This window comes from Mirounga leonina, unplaced genomic scaffold (assembly GCF_011800145.1).
Source record: "Mirounga leonina isolate KUSES-001 unplaced genomic scaffold, KU_Mleo_1.0 Mir_91, whole genome shotgun sequence".
Lineage (NCBI taxonomy): Eukaryota > Metazoa > Chordata > Mammalia > Carnivora > Phocidae > Mirounga > Mirounga leonina.
In genome coordinates, this window is record NW_023270839.1 from 21,319,934 (window position 1) to 21,339,857 (window position 19,924).

At 36.3% G+C, this 19,924-nt stretch overlaps 1 protein-coding gene across 1 annotated transcript in view; it reads left to right on the forward strand.

The window, feature by feature from the left end:
• Window positions 1-19,924, forward strand: part of TRIM69 (tripartite motif containing 69) — a 62,155-nt gene that overhangs the window by 37,894 nt on the left and 4,337 nt on the right. The window contains exons 3-7 of the mRNA XM_034994730.1: window positions 9,704-10,177; window positions 10,989-11,084; window positions 12,718-12,951; window positions 13,718-13,740; window positions 13,823-13,947. Of these exons, the coding sequence (XP_034850621.1) occupies window positions 9,854-10,177; window positions 10,989-11,084; window positions 12,718-12,951; window positions 13,718-13,740; window positions 13,823-13,947 (802 nt within the window). The 5' untranslated portion in view covers window positions 9,704-9,853. The remainder of the gene's footprint in view (window positions 1-9,703; window positions 10,178-10,988; window positions 11,085-12,717; window positions 12,952-13,717; window positions 13,741-13,822; window positions 13,948-19,924) is intronic.

Genomic DNA, 19,924 nt, shown 5'->3' on the forward strand with positions numbered 1-19,924 from the left:
AATACCTATTCTTCTGAAACTGTTCCAAAAAATAGAAATGGAAGGAAAACTTTCAAACTCATTTTATGAGGCCAGCATTACCTTGATCCCAAAACCAGACAAAGACCCCACCAAAAAGGGGAATTACAGACCAATATCCCCGATGAACATGGATGCAAAAATTCTCATCAAAATACTAGCCAGTAGGATCCAAAAGTACATTAAAAGGATTATTCACCAGGACCAAGTGGGATTTATTCCTGGAGTACAAGGTTGATTCTACACAAATCAATGTAAATGGTAAGTATTTATCCTTTCTGATGGCTGAGTAATATTCCATTAGATATCTTCTTTATCTATTCATCTGTTGATGGACATCTCTGTTCTTTCCATAGTTTGACTATTGTGAACATTGCTGCTATAAACACTGGGGTGAGGTGCCCCTTCAGATCACTACCTTTGTATCTTTGGGGTAAATTCCCAGTAGGAGGGCATGTGATGTAATGAGCACTGGGTATTATATAAGACTGATGAATCACAGAACTGTGTCTCTGAAACCAATAACACATTATAGGTTAATTAATTGAATTGAAATAAAAATTTTAAAAAATTCCTAGAAACATACAATCCTCCAAGACTAAATCAGGAAGAAACAGAAAATCTGTCCAGGCTGTTTACTGGTATTGAAATTGAATGAACAAAACAAAGCAAAACAAAAAACTCCCAATAAACAAAAATCCAGGACCAGATAGCTTCATAGATAAATGCTACCAGACATTTAAAAAGAGTTAATACCTATCTTCAAACTATTCCAAAAAATTGAAGAGGAAGAAATGCTTCTAGATTCATTATGTGAACTTTCATACCAAAATCAGATAAAGATGCTATAAAAAGAAAATTACAGACCAATATCCCTGATGAACATAGCTGCAAAAATACTCAACAAAATGGTAGGAAACCAAATTCAACAATACATTAAAAGGAACATTCAGGGGCACCTGGGTGGCTCAGATGGTTAAGCTTCTGCCTTCGGCTCAGGTCATGATCACAGGGTCCTGGGATCGAGCCCCGCATCAGGCTCCCTGCTTGGCGGGGAGCCTGCTTCTCCCTCTACCTCTACTGTTCCCCCTGCTTGTGCTCTCTCGCTCTCTCTGTCAAATAAATAAAATCTTTAAAAAAATAAAATAAAATAAAAAATAAAAAATAAAAGGAACATTCACCATGATCAAGTGAGATTTATTCCAGGAATGCAAGAATGGTTCAATATCCACCAATCAATCAATGTGATACTCCACACTAACAAAGTGAGGGATTAAAAATCATATGATCATCTCAACAGGTGCAGAAAAAGCATTTGACAAAATTCAACATCATTCCCAATAACAACTCTCAACAAAACCAGTATAAAGGGAACATGACTCAACATAATAAAAGCCATATGACGAACCCACAGCTAACATCATACTTGATGGTGAAAAGCTGAAAGCTTTCCTCTAAGATCAGGAAAAATACAAGGATGTCTACTCTTTCTACTTTTATTCAACATAGTACTGGAAGTTCTAGCCACAGCAATCAGACAAGAAAAAGAAAAAGCATCCAAATTGGTAGGGAAGAAGTAAAACTGTCTATTTGCAGATGACATAATACTATACATAGAAAACCCTAAAGACTCCTCCAAAAGCTATTAGAATAATAAATGAATTCAGTAAAGTTGTAGGAATACATATATTATATAATTATATATACATACATATATATACATATATAATTATAAAAATTATATACAGAAATCTATTGTGTTTCTATACACTAATAATGAGGTGGCAGAAAGAGAAATTTAGAAAACAATCCCATTTACAATTGCACCAAAAAGAATAAAATACAAAATACCTAGGAATAAATTTAACAAAAGAGGTTAAAGACCTATCCTCTGAAAACTATAAGACACTGATGAAAGAAACTGAAGACAACACAAATAGAAAGCTATATTGTGCTCATGAAATTTAAAGAATTAATATTGTTAAAATATCCATACTACCCAAAGCAATCTACAGATTCAATGTAATACCTATCAAAATACTGGGGTGCCTGGGTGGCTCAGTCATTAAGCATCTGCCTTCAGCTCAGGTCATGATCCCAGGGTCCTGGGATCAAGCCCTGCATCGGGCTCCCTGCTCAGTGGGAAGCCTGCTTCTCCCTCTCCCACTCCCCATGCTTGTGTTCCCTCTCTTGCTGTCTCTCTCTCTCTGTCAAAAAAATAACTAAAATATTAAAAAAAAAAAAACACCTATCAAAATACCAATAGCATTTTTTATAGAACTAGAACAAATAATCCTAAAATTTGTATGGAACCAAAAAGACCCCTAATAGCCAAAGCAGTCTTAGAAAGAACAAAGCTGGAGATAACACAGTTCCAGATTTCAACTTATACTACAAAGCTACATTAATCAAAACAGTATGGTACTGGCACCAAAAAATAGACATATATATCAATGGAACAGAATAGAGTCTAGATATAAACCCATGCTTACATGGTCAATTAATCTATGATGATTAACTGAAGTCAAGCATATACAATGGAGAAAAGACAGTTTCTTCATTAAATGGTGTTGGGAAAACTAGACAGCTAATGGGCAAAAGAATGGAAATGGACTACTTTCTTATACCATACACAAATAAACCCATAATGGATTAAAACCTAAATGTAATACCTGAAACCATACAACTCCTCAAATAAAACATAGTCAGTAAACTCTTGGACATCAGTCTTAGCAATATTGTTTTGGATCTGTCTCCTCAGGCAAGGGCAACAAAAGCAAAAACAAACAATTTGGCCTATATCCAACTAAAAAGCTTTTTCACAGTAAAGGAAACCATCAACAAAATGAAAAGAAAACCTACTGAATGGGAGAAGATATTTGCAACTGATATATCTGGTAAGAGGTTACTATCTAAAATACATAAAGAACTCCTACAACTCAACACCAAAAAGAAAAAAGAAAAAACAAGCAATACAATTAAAAAATAGAACCTGAATAGACATTCTTCCAAAGAAGACATACAGATGGCCTCTCATTATCTGAGAAGATGCTCATTATCATTAATCATCAGGGGAATGCAAACCAAAACCACAATGAGATATCACTTCATACCGGTCAGAATGGCTAGCATGAAAAAGACAAGAAATAACAAGTGTTAGTGAAGATGTGGATAAAAGAAAACCCTCATGCGCTATTGGTGATAATGTGAATTGGTAGAGCCACTATGGAAAACAGTATGGAGTTTCTTCAAAAAATTTAGAATAGAAACATCACATGATCCAGCAATTCCACTTCTGGGTATTTAGCCAAACAAAACAAAAACATTAATTTAAAAAGATATGTACATCCTTATGTGCATTGAAGCATTATTTACAATAGCCAAGATATGGAAAAAACCTAAGGGTCTATCAACAGATGAATGGATAAAGATATGAGATATATATATATATATATATCTCATATCATATATATATATATATCTCCTACATACATACACAATGGAATGTTACTCAGCCATAAAAATGACTGAAATCTTTCCATTTGGGACATGAATGAACTTAGAGATATTATGCTAAATGAAATGAAATAAATCAGGCAGAAAAAGGCAAATACTATATGACTTCACTTATATGTGGAATCTAAAAATTAAAACAAATGAACAAGCAAAACAAAATAGAAACAGACTTAGAGATACAGCAAACAATCTGGTGGTTACCAGAGGGGAGAGAGATGAAGGGATGGGCAAAATAGGAGAAGGTGATTAAAAGGTACAAACTTGGGGTGCCTGGGTGGCTCAGTCAGTTAGGAGTCTGCCTTCGGCTCAGGTCATGATCCCAGGGTCCTGGGATCGAGCCCCGTATTGGGCTCCCTGTTCAGTGGGGAATCTGCTTCTCCTTCTCCCTCTGCCTGCCTGTCTGCCTGCTTGTGATCTCTCTCTCTCTGTGTCAAATAAATAAATAAAATCTTAAAAAAATAAAATAAAAGGTACAAACTTCCAGTTACAAAATAAATAAGATCTGGGGATGCAATGTACTGAATAGGGAATATAGTTAATAATGTGTAACAAACTTGTATGGTGACAGATGGTACCTAGGTTTACTGTGATCACTTAATGTATATAAATGTTGAATCACTATGTTGTACACATGAACCTATATAATACTGTATGTCAGCTATATTCCAATTTAAAAATTTCAGTGTGTTACTTTGGACTACCAGTTCAAAATGACAGGCTGCACATATTTGTCCACCTTGTCAAAATCCCATAAAAAATTCATAAAGCATATATACCAAAGAATATAATGGTGCTAGAACACAGGGAATAGCCTAGCAGCGGACCAAAAATGGAATTTTTGCATAATATAAAGAAAATGGGATTCAGTGGTATAGAAACCAAACAGTTGAAAAATCTGTAGTACAACACTAGAAAAAGAGAAGATGCTGAAGTGTTCAATCTTGACAAAATTCTGTAAAAACTCTAAATTCAATCACTTATGCTCACAGCAGAATGAGGCCAAGGAGAAGTCAGCTAAGTATTAATTGAGAGATTAGCAAAGATGGACCAATTCAGGCTTTGGGTCAGCTCCAGGTATAGCTGGCCAAGACCCTCTCACTAAATAAAGCATGAGTATGCTATCATTATGGGAGTGAAAGCTGGAAATAAAACAGGACAGTGCTCCAGAGAACTTGAAATTCCACAACACAAGTGGAACCTTCACACCCTGTAGGGATGTTTATCTCTAGGCACATCCCATCTGATTCATTTAAGTCTGCCACTGCATTAACTTCCTCGAGTATGCCAAAGAGGCCACAGAACTTCAATATTAATAGATCTAGGCTCTCATTTATAAAGATGGATACCCATGAATCATCAGAAATTTGAGAAATCCTAGGAACATGAAAGAAAAGTCTCAAGTTACATAAGCAGAACAAATAACCACCAAAGAAACAAAGTTAGTGCAGGAAATAAAAGAGAATTTTAAAAATCTCATTTACATCTTAATAGAAATTAAAGAGAACAAGTTCATCCTGTCTTTGAGAGCAGAGTATCTAGAGAACAAGAAAGCAGTCTTGAAATTAAAAACATTATTGCCGTCTAGCCAAAAACAGCTCTTTGGAAGGGTTGAATATCAGAACTAATGCAGCCAAAAGCAAATTAGTGAGTTAAAATATCAAATTTAAAAATTCTCCTGGGATGTAAATAAAGCGAAAAAGAAGCTTTAGAGAAAAATTAAGAAACACAGAAGTTAGATGTAGTAAATATAATGTCCATCTAGTATAAACTCTAAAGGAAGAAAACAGAAGATAAACAGGAAGACATAACCAATAAAGTTAAATAAAAATTATCTGATAATATTTTTTTAGCTAAATAATGTTTTAACTGATTAGGGCTGAAAAGATCACTTAATACTGAGAAATACTGAAAAGAGAAATAAACTTAGAGTCATTCTGCTAAAAATTTTGAATGTAAAGATGAAAAGAGAATCCTACACATTTCTAGAGGGAAAGAAACTCATTCCTAAAATAAATTAGAATTAAACTGGCACTGAATTTCTCATTTGCAACATTAAATGCAAATAATGGAAAATGTCCATAAAGTACTGAGAGGAAAACATTTGGAACCTAAAATTTGAAATCTATACAATCATTCAAATGATAGGACAAAATCAGGCTATTATTACTGGAAGTGAAATTATTCCAATGGAATATACTCCCCATTCAGCCTTTCTTTAAGAAATGCTTGAAGAGAGGCACCTGAGTGGCTCAATCGTTTAGAGTCTGCCTTCGGCTCGGGTCATGATCCCAGGGTCTGGGATCGAGCCCTGCATTGGGCTCCCTGCTCCGCGGGAGGCCTACTTCTCCCTCTCCCACTCCCCCTGCTTGTGTTCCCTCTCTTGCTGTGTCTCTCTCTGTCAAATAAAAATAAAATCTTTAAAAAAAAAAAAAAAGAAATGCTTGAAGATATACTCTTCAAGTTCCATTTCAGGCAATACTGTGAATGATTTTTTTTTTAAGATTTTATTTTGAAATAATCTCCATACCCAACATGGGACTCAAACTCCCAACCCTGAGATCAAGAGTCCCATACTACCAACTGAGCCAGCCAGGCAACCCTGCTGTTAACCATTTTTCCTGGAAAACCTACCGCTATAAAACACCCAGAAATGTCAGTTAAGATGTAACAAACATCCTTTGACATGCATACTGGAATGTACAAGAAAGTAAAGAGAAATTCCAAAATAAAAAAAAGAATATAGAACTGAAAAGCATCAAGGTAGGTTAGAGTACTGAGACTCAGGAAAACTCAGATTTAACAATCCTTAGACCTGCACGAAGTAAGGAGTTGGACCTGAGACTTTTGAATAAAGCTGGGACATTTGAAGAGCTACAGCCTTGGTGAAGGAGTGGAAATGAGAGATAATAAAGAATCCTAACTATCTTGATTTGGGGTCTGAGTGAAAAATAAGAGTCTCCCTTGAGAATTTTTAACCACAGCTTGCCCTCACACAGGAGTAGGTGTAAAATTTACAATCTCCCTATGATCTAGAGACTTGAAACCAATAAAATTAACATAAAATGGTGGATGGTTGGTAGTAACTTACATCTTCAAGAAGTAAACATAAATATTCCCTGGAGGGACTCATCTTTAATCTAGGCAAAATACAAAATAGATAAATATTGAATTACACTAAAATTAAGAACTTCTATTCATGGGAAGACACTATAATGGGAGTGAAAATATAAGCCATGTACTGAGAGATGGAAGGAGATATTTATAACCCAAGTAACCAAAATAGGACTAGTATCAGTGTGCTTGGGTGGCTCAGTCGGTTAAGTGTTGAACTCTTGGTTTTGGCTCAGGTCATGATCTCATGGGTCATGGGATTGACCCCTGCAGCCAGCTCTGCACTCAGCCAGGAGTCTGCTTGACTCTCTCCCTCTGTCCCCACCGCACTCTCTCTCTCTCAAATAAATAAATAAATAAATAAATAAATATTTAAAAAATAGGACTACTATCTGGAATATATAGAGAACTACTCTGAGTCAGTAAGAAAAAGACAACTCATTAGAAAAATGAGCAAGACTTAGACATTTCTTCTCTTAACAAAAGAGGATCCACTAACATGTGAAAAAATGTTAAACTGCATTAGTAATCTAAGAAATGCAAATTAAAGCTCTACTGAGATACAATTACACATCTGCTGGTGTGGCAAAAATTAGAAAATCTGACAACAGTAAGTGTTGATGAGGCTGTGGGATAACCAAAATTCTCCTTCTCTGCTACTGGAGTGTAAATTGCTACATTTATTTTGGCAAACAGTTTGGTATTATCTAGTAAAGGTGAAGAGATGCGTATCTCATGATCTAGCAATTCTATTTCTAGGTATAGGTTCTAGAGAAACTCTTATACATGTTCACAAAGGGACACATACAAGAATATTATTAAAAGCATTGTGTGTAGTAGTCAGAAAAATTGAAATGAATGTCTACTAACAGTAGACTGGATGCATACATTGTGGTATATGCACATAATGAAATACTATATATAATTGAAAAGGAATTGCATGGCTTCTCCATGGATTAATCTTACGAACATAATGTTAAAAAAAAAAAAAGGAAAACAAGTTACAGAAAGATACATACCGTATAATTCCATTTACATAAAGTTCAAAACAGAAGAAAAAACTAAACACTGTATTAGCTAGGGATGCAATCATAGATGATGAAATAATAGAGAAAAGTATAGTAATGTTCAAGTCAAAAGGCAGAATATTGGCTATGAGAAAAAAGGGGACATACGCAATTGGAAAAGAACACACAGGGGTCATCAAAGGTATTGGCAATTAGTGTTTTACTTTTTAACCTGGGTAGTAATTACAAAGTGTTGCTTTGTTATTATTATTTAAAATATATATCAATGCTTTATATACTCTTATGTATCTATATCTCACAATAAAAAGATAATAAGAGAATATAGTTTTATACCAATACATTTATAAACTTAGGCAAAGTAAACTCCCAGAAAAATACAAATTACCATAACTGTGTCAGAAAAATATAGAAAATCTAAATGATCCCATAACTATTCAAGAAGTAAATCAGTACTTCCAGCTAATGCAAAATAAAAAAACAAAGCATCAATCCCAGAAGTTATGCTGGTGAATTTGGCCAAATACTCAAGGAAAAGATAATTCTATTATTTTTACACAAACTCAGAGAAGAGAAAAAGAAGGCACACTCCCCAATTACTTTTATGCAGTTAGTATAACTTAGATAAGAAAACCAGACAAGGATGGTTTAAGAAAATAAAATTAAAAGCAATCTGCGTCATGAACATAGAGGTTGAATCCTAAATAAAATATTACCAAACTAAATCTAGTAATACATAAAACATATATCATGATCAAGATAGGTTAGCTCCAGGAAAGAAAAGTTGGTTTAACATTAAATAACCTAGAAAAACCCTTGCATATATGTGTATACACACCAGGAAACATGTGAAAGAATGTTCATAGTAGCATTGGTTATATGGCAAAACACCAAAACAGTCCAATTGGCTATCAACAGTAAAACGAGTAAATAAATTTTCATCAATAGAATATTATATGGAAGTGAAAATGAATGACTTTCAGTTATGTGTATCAACACAGATGAATCTCAAAAGTTATGTTGAAAGCAAAACAAATCCATATATATATATATATATATATATATATATACACACACACACACACACTTGTATTTATATATATATGTATATATATATATGAGCTGGAATGTTCTCAGCAACAGTATTTATAATAGCCTGAAACTGATAACTACCCAAAAGTCTTCCAACAGTAGAATGGAGAAATAAATTATGGTATATTTTCACAATGTAATACTATACAGCAATGAGGATGAATGGACTACAATTACATAGAATAATATGTAAAAATCTCACAAATTTCTTGATAAAAGAAGTCAGCAACAAAAGAATAAATAGTGCATGGTTGCATTTATATAAAATTCAAAAACAGGCAAAACTAGTGTATAGTGTTGGAAGTCAAGATAGGGGTCAACCTTGATGAGGGATAGTGACTTGAAGCAGGCATATGGGGGACTTCTGGAATGCTGGTAGTTTTCCGTTTCCGGTTCAGGGTGATGATTACACAGATGTGTTCATTTTGTGAAAAGTCATTGAGTTGTATGCATGATTCTGCATTTTTCTATATGCATGTGATTTCTGTAATGTGTTCTTAAAAAAGGAGGAGGAAAAGTCTGGATTATATTATGGTTGGTGATATTATATCACTGAGGAATCTGACTGATCTTCCAATTCTTTGTATATGACTTCTAGAAAACAAAACAAAAAAGTAATAACTAGTAGAACAGAAGTTGAAAGTAAAACTTTTAAGTAATACATGGGGAAAATGGGTGGAAAGAAGAATGTACAACAAAAAGCACTCTTCGTTTGTGTACTCTTTCTTCTGCCTTAGCTCTCCACTGAAGTTGAAATAGTGTTGGGAGTAGAAATAACGTTTGAAAATGATGAATTTATCAGATCACTTTCAAAGAGGAGACTGGTGCTTTTACTCTGGCTGCACCTATTCACAGCTCCTTTAAGAATGGAGCCCACTCTCCTGGAGTGCTGAAATGGGTAGCAAGAAAGAGAAACTTATTTTAGTTGTTCTTTCCCAAAGGTATCTTCCAGACCCTCCTCCAACATCGACCCAGGCAACTATGGGGAAGTGCATGATCTGATCACCCAGATACCCTCTAAAGTGCAGATACAAGATATTACTAAGGATCTACACTGCCCACTGTGTAATGATTGGTTCCATGATCCATTGATGCTAAGCTGTGGCCACAACTTCTGCCAGGCCTGTATCCAAAACTTTTGGAAGCAGCAAGCAGAAACATTCTGTCCTGAGTGTAAGATGCTATGTCAATATAGCAACTGTACGTTCAACCTTGTACTCGAGAAGCTGGTAGAGAAGATTAAGAAGCTACCCTTACTCAAGGGCCATCCACAGTGCCCAGAGCATGGAGAGAACCTGAAACTATTCAGTAAGCCAGATGGGAAACTGATCTGCTTTCAATGCAAAGATGCTCGGTTATCTGTGGGGCAGTCTAAAGATTTCCTGCAGATCTCTGATGCTGTCCGTTTCTTCATGGTGGGTGAGCCCTAGGTCTTGAATAATGCCTTAGGAAAGCTGGGAAAAATCTTTTGTAGGGTTTCTTCTTTCTTTCAACCCCACCCCTTTATTCAGATGATGATTAGTAAGCTCAGAAAATATAACATATCTTGCAAAGTTCTTTTCTAGAGTTGCTGATTATAGGAAAGGAGCAGTGGAGTAGCTCTGGCCTACTCCCTCAATCAATCAAATATTTATTTACCTATACCCTGCCATGACAGCACTCTGCTAGATGCTGTGTAGAATATGGACGTACAAGATATTGCTCTTGTTATAAAAGTCTTGAAATTTAGTCAAGTTTAAAATGAATAAAACAACAGAAGCAAGATAGTCTACTATTGAGAGCTAGGTTTTGTAATATTTGTAATTCATAAATATTTAGAATTTCAAAGAATATTAGAGAAAACTGAAATAGGGGATGTATGGTGAATGAAAGCTTGAATTGGGAAATCATTTGCATTTGAATGGGCAGAAGAAAGAAATGAGTATCCTAAATGATAACAATGTAAGTAAAAGTATAGTTAGTGAGAACAGTATAACTAGAGTAAAAAAATGTAATCTTCTCCAAACCCCTGTAGTAAGCCAATAAGAGCATAAAACTAAGTTTTTCTGCTGCTTTTTATTTTCTTTACAATTCTTAGAAGAGACAGGAATTATGACTTAGGGGAAATGAAAGACTTGCAGCAATAGCTCACTTTTTTTTCCTCACACCCTGGGGCTTTAGGAGAGATAGCCCTATGGTCCTTCATCTCCCAAGTTAGTGTGGGTTAATTCTGTGTGGTATCCCCAGAAGGAGCTCACCACCCATCAAGGTCAACTGGAGGCAACCCTGAAGGAACTTCAGTCCCTGAAGAATATGCAGAAAGATGCTATAGCTGCTTACAAGGTGAGAAGCAGGGTAGAGGGGTTATGAGATAGAACTGAAACACCTTCCTTGTAACTTCAGCTATATGAGTAGAAAGGTGCCTGTACGTGTATTATGAATACACTAAGTGGCACCTGGGCTACAGAATTAGAAAACAGACACTGAAGGGTGGAAAGAAATATAGCAGGGAAATAAGTTCTCAATGGTTGATCAACAGAGAGAGCAGACTGACCTTTCCTGTTATAGGCTGATGCTTCTGATGGCTCAATCACTAGGTGATTGATCTGAGGTTGAGATCTGTCTGATCTTTCCCTTTATATATGGCAAAATAAGGGATTTATCAGAAAAATCCACTAAAGATTATTATGTCCAAAGAAATACATTTCTTTTCTTTGGGTTTATAACCAGGCTACCTCTGATTGAAGGTCTCTCGGATTGCTGGTTTTTTACCATCCAATTTGATCTTTCCTAGCTTCCCCCAAACTAAATAAACTATTGCCTAGAGCTTCACAGGAGCTCTAGGAGAACATTAATAGTCAGAAACTTGGCAAAGCAGTCCCTAGGTTATGGGGCTAAATTGGGGCTTCTATTTCTTCACTAATTATTCTATGGAGGAGAATCTTCTCTGGCTTTTGGCATCTGGAAGAAGAAATATGTACAATGAGGGAAAGAAGAAGGATAGATGGAAATAATGATGTCTCCAGAGAATGTTGTTTCTGTTGTAAGAGTTTCCAGTTCAGCTATTACAGTCAACATTCATTCACTCAAAAATTATTTATTGAGTGGTAAGGTATTACACCAGATACCATATTACACTAGGGTGGGAGACGGATTAATGGGACTAAGTAATCCCATTAATAGCAATAAAATGACAACTGTGACAATTAGTATAAATGAAAATAAAGGGTACCATGAGAACATATACATGAAGAACTAATCTAGGCTGAGACCCAGGAATTGTTGCAATAGAAGTACCTGAGTAAATGAGCATAAGAAGTTAGTTTTGGTGAAATTGCTGGGGATGATAAAGTTCTGGGTGATTAAGAGAATGAGCAGATAAAGGTGGAGATCACTAGAAATGAGGAGAATAAGGATCTGAGAAGCCTGGATGTCAGAAGGATGTTGCAGTACCTTAAGAAAGGGGTATAGCAGTTATCAATTTCAGTGCTTCAGACATTGTCCATCTCCTGTTTCTTCTATATTGTCCTGGCAGTGGAAGTGGCATCCCCCCAGCTCTGATTTCTAGATAAGAATAGTTCTTTCAGCCTCCTTATGGCCCCAGTTTAACAGCATCACTTGGTAGACATCACTTCTGGGTAGGAGGGTACTATCATTCATTTTAGAATGTTTAATTAACCCCACAGCCTTATTTAATATGGCATTGGTTACCACCCCCAGTACTGCAATAGGTACCTAGAGACCACTTTTGACTATTTCATTCCTGAACTATTATTAAACTAACTGAGAAAAACAAAGTAAGTCTCCCAAAGGACTCCTACTACTTAATATAGTTGAGTGATAATACTCAAGAGCCATTTTAATGCATCTTCCTGTTATGGTATTTCCCAAATTGTATGAGTACTGGTGGTGTGGACCCCCATCCCCAAGTGCTAGTCTCAGTAATTACCATGGTGATGATCATGGAGGTTTCCAGGAAAACAAGCTACATCTGCAGCAACACATCTCCTTGGAGTTTCTAAAGCTACATCAGTTCCTGCATGGCAAAGAAAAGAACATTTTAAATGAGCTCCGAGAAGAGGGGAAAGCCTTGAATGAGGAGATGGAGCTGAATCTGAACCAGCTTCAGGAACAGTGTCTCCTAGCCAAGGAGATGTTGGTGAGCATCCAGGCACGGATGGAACAGCAGAATCCCTTCGACTTTCTCAAAGTGAGACTCCCTATCAACATAATTATGGATATACTAGTTGGGGGAAGAGGGTTAGAAAGATGTAGAAGCAGCTTTTCCCCACCAGGAGGGGGAAAATAACCCACTGTAGTGCTCTTTAGATTCTCTGGGAGAAAAGCAGAAGGCTACTTTTGCCTTACACCCAATAGGAAGCTTTATTTTCACCCTCCTAAAAAAGATAATGCCATTAATAATGGTATCTATTAATATTTTTATATTTATTCATGAAGAACTTTGAAGGTTTATTTCTCAAAAATAAGAACGTTGCAACCTGATTTGTATCTTAGGCTGGCTTTCAATTGACCTATTTGAAAGGTGTTTGCCAGTCTTTACTACCTGAAGCTTGACCTCTAAAGTGTCATTGATTATCACCTCAACAATCAGAAGTTTACTGAGCCAGAGTAAGGAAAAGTGGCTTTGGGACTGGAAGACCTATAGTGGTTTTCTATTGAAACCATGTAGCAGTATAGGCAGAAATGGCCTAACTATTAATTTCTCTTTTTCCATGTAAAAGGGAACTCTAGAAAATCAGAATAAGATAAAGCCAGTTTGTCCTGGGTTAGATGAAGGATACCTGATCAGAAAAGGCATATGGAGGATGGGAAGAGTTGGTGGTGATGGAATGGGGACATCTGCCCAGGATCCCAGTATTTATGGTCAAATTCTGGTGGTGGCCAGTATCACCAAAGAAATTTCTGGTGTTGATAAGCAGGCATCTAACTTCTTTATTATTCCTTTCCTCTTCTAGGATATCTCATCTCTCTTGGATAGGTAAGTGTTTCTGTATGGTATTAATATCTTTCCTTCAGTCCCTGGAGGATGTCTAAGAATAAATGATTTATGTCCCCTTCAGCTTGGAACAAGGAATGAAGGTGCTGATGCCCAGAGAGCTTATCTCCAGAAAGCTGAACCCAGGCCTGTACAAAGGTCCCATCCAATACATGATGTGGAGGGAAATGCAGTTTTCTCTCTCTCCAGGTATCAGTGGGTAGTGGTTATTGGTTCCTGGGTCTCCCAGGAATCTATGTTCCTTTTGTGGGACCTCTTCTGTGGCCCTAATTAGTACTATAGAGTTTGGGATGGGGGAAGGGTGGAGTTTAGCCAAAAGACGACTATGGTATGACTTCAGTCAGTATGACTGAATTTCTTCTGGTACCATGACCTAAGAATTTATGACTTTTCACTGGTAACTAGTCTGATGTGAGAATTACTTCTCAGCCTTTGTTTCATTGTTCTATCAAATGTGACAACCAGTTATTTTATCCTGTTTTTATAAATCAGTTATATAAATCCCTGGGCTTCTCTGTCCTGAACGAGGACGTTACTGTACATACTCTTGTATATAATAGAGTCTTTATAGATCCTCTTGTGTTTGGTGTTCATAATGTAGAGTATAACTTTTTAGGAGACTGTTTAGAGATCTTCAGTGCTTCAAAAGAAAACCAATAATTTCAATAGATGTGCCGAATAAGGACACAAGTTTTTGTTTATCCTGCAGATACCAAGGGACTGAGCAGGAGAAAAGAACACAAATGACAATTTAAGAACATAAAATAAAGTTCTAAATAATATTTATTTTTTTTTTAAAGATTTTATTTATTTATGTGACAGAGAGAGAGACAGCAAGAGAGGGAACACAAGCAGGGGGAGCAGGAGAGGGAGAAGCAGGCTTCCCGCTGAGCAGAGAGCCCGATGCGGCGGGGCGCGATCCCAAGAACCCTGGGATCATGACCTGAGCCGAAAGCAGATGCTTAACGACTGAGCCACCCAGGCGCCCCATCTAAATAATATTTATAAAATAAACTTTTAAATAAAGTTTTTTAATATATTTTTTAATTCACATAGAATCATTATTACTATTGTTTGTAGTTACTGATTTAATGAAAATCAAATTTGTTCCTGTTAACAAATATTCCGAGTAATTGACATTGAAAACACAGTTTTGCTGAGGTTTAATTAACATAGAATAAAATATGTCAATTTTAAGTGTACAATTTGATGAGTTTTGACAAATGTATCAACTTCTGTAAACATCTCTAAACGTTTCTATCACCCCCAGAACTCCTGCATATCCCTTTGTAGTCAGTTCCTTCACTCTCTCCCTAGCCCCTAACACTCACAGATCTGCTTTATTTCACTTCAGTTTCCTAAACTCTCAAATAAATGGAATCATACATTATGTAATATTTTGTGTCCAGCTTTTTTCACTTAGCATAATGCTTTTTGAGATCTACTTATGTTGTTGCATATATCAATCATCATGTTTTATGGATACATCACAGCACAGTGAATCTTTTTCCATCATCTTATTTTTAACTTATTAGTGTTTTTATATTTTAAGTGCACTTTATGTAGCTAGCATGTAAAGCCTGGTGTTTTTTTTTAATCCAATCTGACAATCCCTTAATTAATTGAGGTGTTTTGACCACTGACATTTAATGTTATTATCAATATGATTGGGTTTAAATCTAGCACCTTGATATTTGTTTTTACTCATACCATCTGTCCTAGTTGAGGTAGTGTTTGTCAGGTTTCCCACTATAAAGTTACTCCCTCACCCCTTTACACTTTGGAAGGAAGTCATTATGCACAGCCCACACTTAAGGAGTGTGGAGTATCTACATAAATTATTTGGAATTCTTCTGCATGGGAGATTTGTTTCTTCTGGCTGGTAATTTTTTATTGAATGCCACAGATGATCAATTTTACATTGCTGTTCACTGGATCTTGTTGTAATCCTTTAAGTTCTACTGGATTTAACTTTGGCATGTAGTTAAATAACCCTTTTCCTTTTGACACTTCCTTTAAGCTTTGTTGAGGTGTTTAAGTTTTGCTAGAGTGGTTCAAGAGCAGTCTTTAATCTAGGGCTAACTTAGCCCATTTCCTAATGTAATACCTTTCTGAGTACTCTGCCTGATGTTCCACATATTACAACATTTTCCCATTATGGCTGGCAGGATTGAAAACTATTGCCAGACTTGTGTGAGCTCTAGAAATTGTTCAGCCGACTGCTTTCTAGAGATTCTTTCACTGGCCCTAATTAGTTTCACTGCACATCAGTACAGCCTTAAGGGAATCCCTTTGTAGATATTTGAAAATCTTTGTATAGCTCCCTCTTCTGTGTTACTCTACTCTGCAAATTCTAGCAGTGTTCAGATCACATTAAGTTTTTCTTCTTGTATTCTTCACTCTGTAAAATCAAAGTTCACTTCTAGCAATCATTTAAAGCACAAACTGATTTTTCTTTATTTTTGGTATAAGTCTACATCTAAGAAAATCAAATGAGATTCATTTAATCTATGGCTATTTTACTAATAATGTAACTTTGGTCAAACCTTGGTAAATTATACTTCATACTTTTATTTCTAGATCTTTGTTTATTCTTTAGGCTCATATTTTCTCCATTCCTGCCTTATAATAGAAGTTATTGATTCAGGGTAGAGGCTGGTTCTTTTTTAATAAATGGCCTGATAGTGAATACTTTAGGTTTTGTGGGTTGTATGTTTCCACAAAACTTAACTACTTAACTGTCATTGCAGTGAAATGGCAACCATATACAATGTGTAAATGAATGGCTGTTAATGTGTTCAATTTTCAATTAACATTTTCAATACAAATTTATTTACAAAACAGGCATCAGGCCACATTTGGCTTGCTGGTTGTAGTTTTATCAATTCCAGTGTAGGAAATAATTCAATTTTTTTGGTTAAGATTTTTATTTATTTATTTGACAGAGAGACACAGCGAGAGAGGGAACACAAGCAGGGGGAGACGGAGAAGCAGGTTTCCCGCTGAGCAGGGAGCCCGACGCTGGGCTCAATCCCAGGACCCTGGGATCATGACCTGAGCCGAAGGCAGACGCTTAATGACTGAGCCACCCAGGCGCCCCAGAAATAATTCAATTTAAAACTCTTTAATATATTTCTTTTAGTCGTGTATCAGTAAAATATTACCGAAGTTCATTCATTCATTCAACACACTCTTATAGAGAGCCTACTATGTGCTAAGCACTAAGTTGGATTCAATGGATATAGAAATAAAAGACACAGTTTCTGTTCTCAGGACGAAGAGGCTAAAAGACCAAAGTAGAGTCTATACCAGTTACCTAGGTGAAAAGTTATTAAGAGCTAAGCCAAAGGCATAGGAACACGAATGGAAAATAAAGAATAGATTCTAGAGACAGAATTTCAGAAGCTGAAATATACTGGACAGGAATTGGTAGTAGGGGATAGAGAAAGGTAATGTCAAGGATAGAGCTATAGGAGATACAGATTTTGGAGGGGGTTGAGGAGTTCAATTTTGACCATGTTGTGTTGAAGGACCTATAGGAAAACTAAGTGAATATATTCAAATGGGTAACTATTCTAACAAGCTCAGAAGAGAGGCCAGGGCTGGAATAATCAGAATGATGGGGTGGCTGAAGCTATTGTTGTAAATGAGATTTCCCAAGAAAAGTGAGAACATACAGTTAAGGAGGGAGCATCTTATATAAAAATAAAAAAAGGGCAATGAAGCCTCCCAAAAAGATTGAGGAATTTTGGCAAAAGAGGTAAGAGGAACACCAGGAAACAAAGTTGACACAGAATCTAAGGAGAGACAGTGTCAAAAAGAAGGGAGCAGTCACTCATGCCAAACGGGAAGACCAATTTAGAAAATGATTGGAGGGGTACCTGGGTGGCTCAGTTGGTTAAGCATCCAACTCTTGATTTTAGTTCAGGTCATGATCTCAGGGTTGTAAGATCAAGCTCTGCATTTGGGTTCCACGCTGGGCGTGGAGCCTGCTTAAGATTCTCTCTCTCCCTCTCCCATTTTACCCTCCGACCCCCCACCATCTCTCTCCCGCTCTAAGAAAAAAAAAAAAAGAAAATGATTGGAAAGAGATATTTTTAACAGGAATTGGGACTTTGGTAAGGGCAATTTTATTTTTTTATTCAAGATAATTAACGCATCGTGTGTTGTATTAGTTTCAGGTATACAATAAAATGATTCAATGATTCATATATTTCTCAGTGCTAATTAAGATAAGTGTACTCTTAATCCCCTTTATCTATTTCACTCATTCTCCCACCCATCCCCCCCTGGCAACAACCAGTTTGTTCTCTGTATTTAAGAGTCTGTTTTCTTGGGATACCTGGTTGGCTCAGTCGGTGGAGCATGCAACTCTTGATCTCAGGATTGTGAGTTCAAGCCCCCCATGTTGGGTGTAGAGATTACTTAAAAATAAAATCTTTTTTTTTTTTAAAAAAGGTTTTCTGGTCTCTTTTTTCTTTGTTCATTTGTTTTGTTTCTTAAATTCCACATATGGGTGAAATCATATGGTATGTTTTTCTCTGACTTATTTCATTTGGCATTACATCCTCTAGATCCATCCATGTTGTTGCAAATGGCAAGATTTCATTCTTTATGGCTGAGTAATATCCCACTGTATATATACCACCTCTTTTTTTATCCATTCATCAACCAATGGACACTTAGGTTGGTTCCATATCTTGGCTATTGTAAATAATGCTGCAATAAACAATAGCATATATATCTTTTCAAATTAGTGTTTTCATATTCTTTGGGTAAATACCCAGTAGTGGAATTACTGGATCATATGGTAATTCTATTTTTAATTTTTTGAGGAGACAACATACTGTTTTCTATAGTGGCTGCACCAATTTGCATTCCCACCAACAGTACACGAGAGTTCCATTTTCTCCACATCTTCCAAGACTTGTTATTTCTCAGGTTATTGATTCTAGCCATTCTGACAGGTGTAAGGTGGTCTTAATTTGCATTTCTCTGAGGCTTAATGATGTTGAGCATCTTTTCACGTGTCTGTTGGCCATCTGTATGTCTTCTTTGGAAAAATGTCTATTCAGGTCCTCTGCCCATTTTTTAAATTGGATTATTTGTTTTTTTGTTGTTGTCTAAGTTCTTTATATATTTTGGAAATTAACCCCTTAGAGGATATATCATTTGCAAATATCTTTTCCTATTCAGTTGTATAAGTTGTATAAATTCTTAATATACTTTGGCTGCTAGGATTGTGAGTGTACTGGTATGTGTGGTTATCTTTCAGTGGGGCAATTTTAAAAGAGTGGAATGTGTAGAAGTTATATTATGAAGGGTTCAGGAGTGATTTGGAATGAAGCAGTAGTGAAGTGAATAGATCACTCACTAGAGAAGCTTCACTAAAAGGGAAGATGTGAATGTGGCAACAAAGTCAAAAGAAGACTTTTAAAAACATTTTATTTATTTTAAGTAATCTCTACACCCAACGTGGGGCTCAAACCCATGACCTCCACATCAAGAATCACATGCTCTTCCAACTGAGCCAGCCAGGCACTCCAAAAGAGAACTTTTTAAAACACAGTGAAGGAAAACAGCCTATAGAAAGGCAGAAACCAATGGTATAAGACAGGGGATAACTGACAGAAGTAGGGAAGAGCGAGTGAGATCTAGCAGAGAGAAGTATTGACTTTCCTCGGTTTCCTCTGAAAATGTAGAGGAGATAAAATGGTAGAGGCAAACAATTTTATCATATGGAACTTGCAGAATGAGTGGGAAGAAATGAGGGATTCCTATAAGATGTACTATAGTCTCTTTGTGAAGCAGGAGATGAAGTCATCTGCCTGGCAATAAGGAAGGAAGTGATGGAACAGAAGTTTGAGGAGGGAACTGCAGGTCTGAAATTGCTGTTGTGAGGAACTGGAGAGGGTCTGATTGGGAAATGCAGGAGTTCTAGGCAGTGCTGATGGTTAAGCACAGAGTGGAAATAATGAATCTGCAGTAATATCTACATGTATAATTTTGTGATTTTCCTCCTGCAATGGTCAGGAATTAGCATGTGAATTTTGATAGCTAGATAGATCCAGGGTTGGAGAGTTGCATGGCAGATGCTGCAGATACAAGGATAAAAGTGATAAGGTTATTGGCAATAAAACTGCCAATGCTAAGTGGTTTAGGGAAG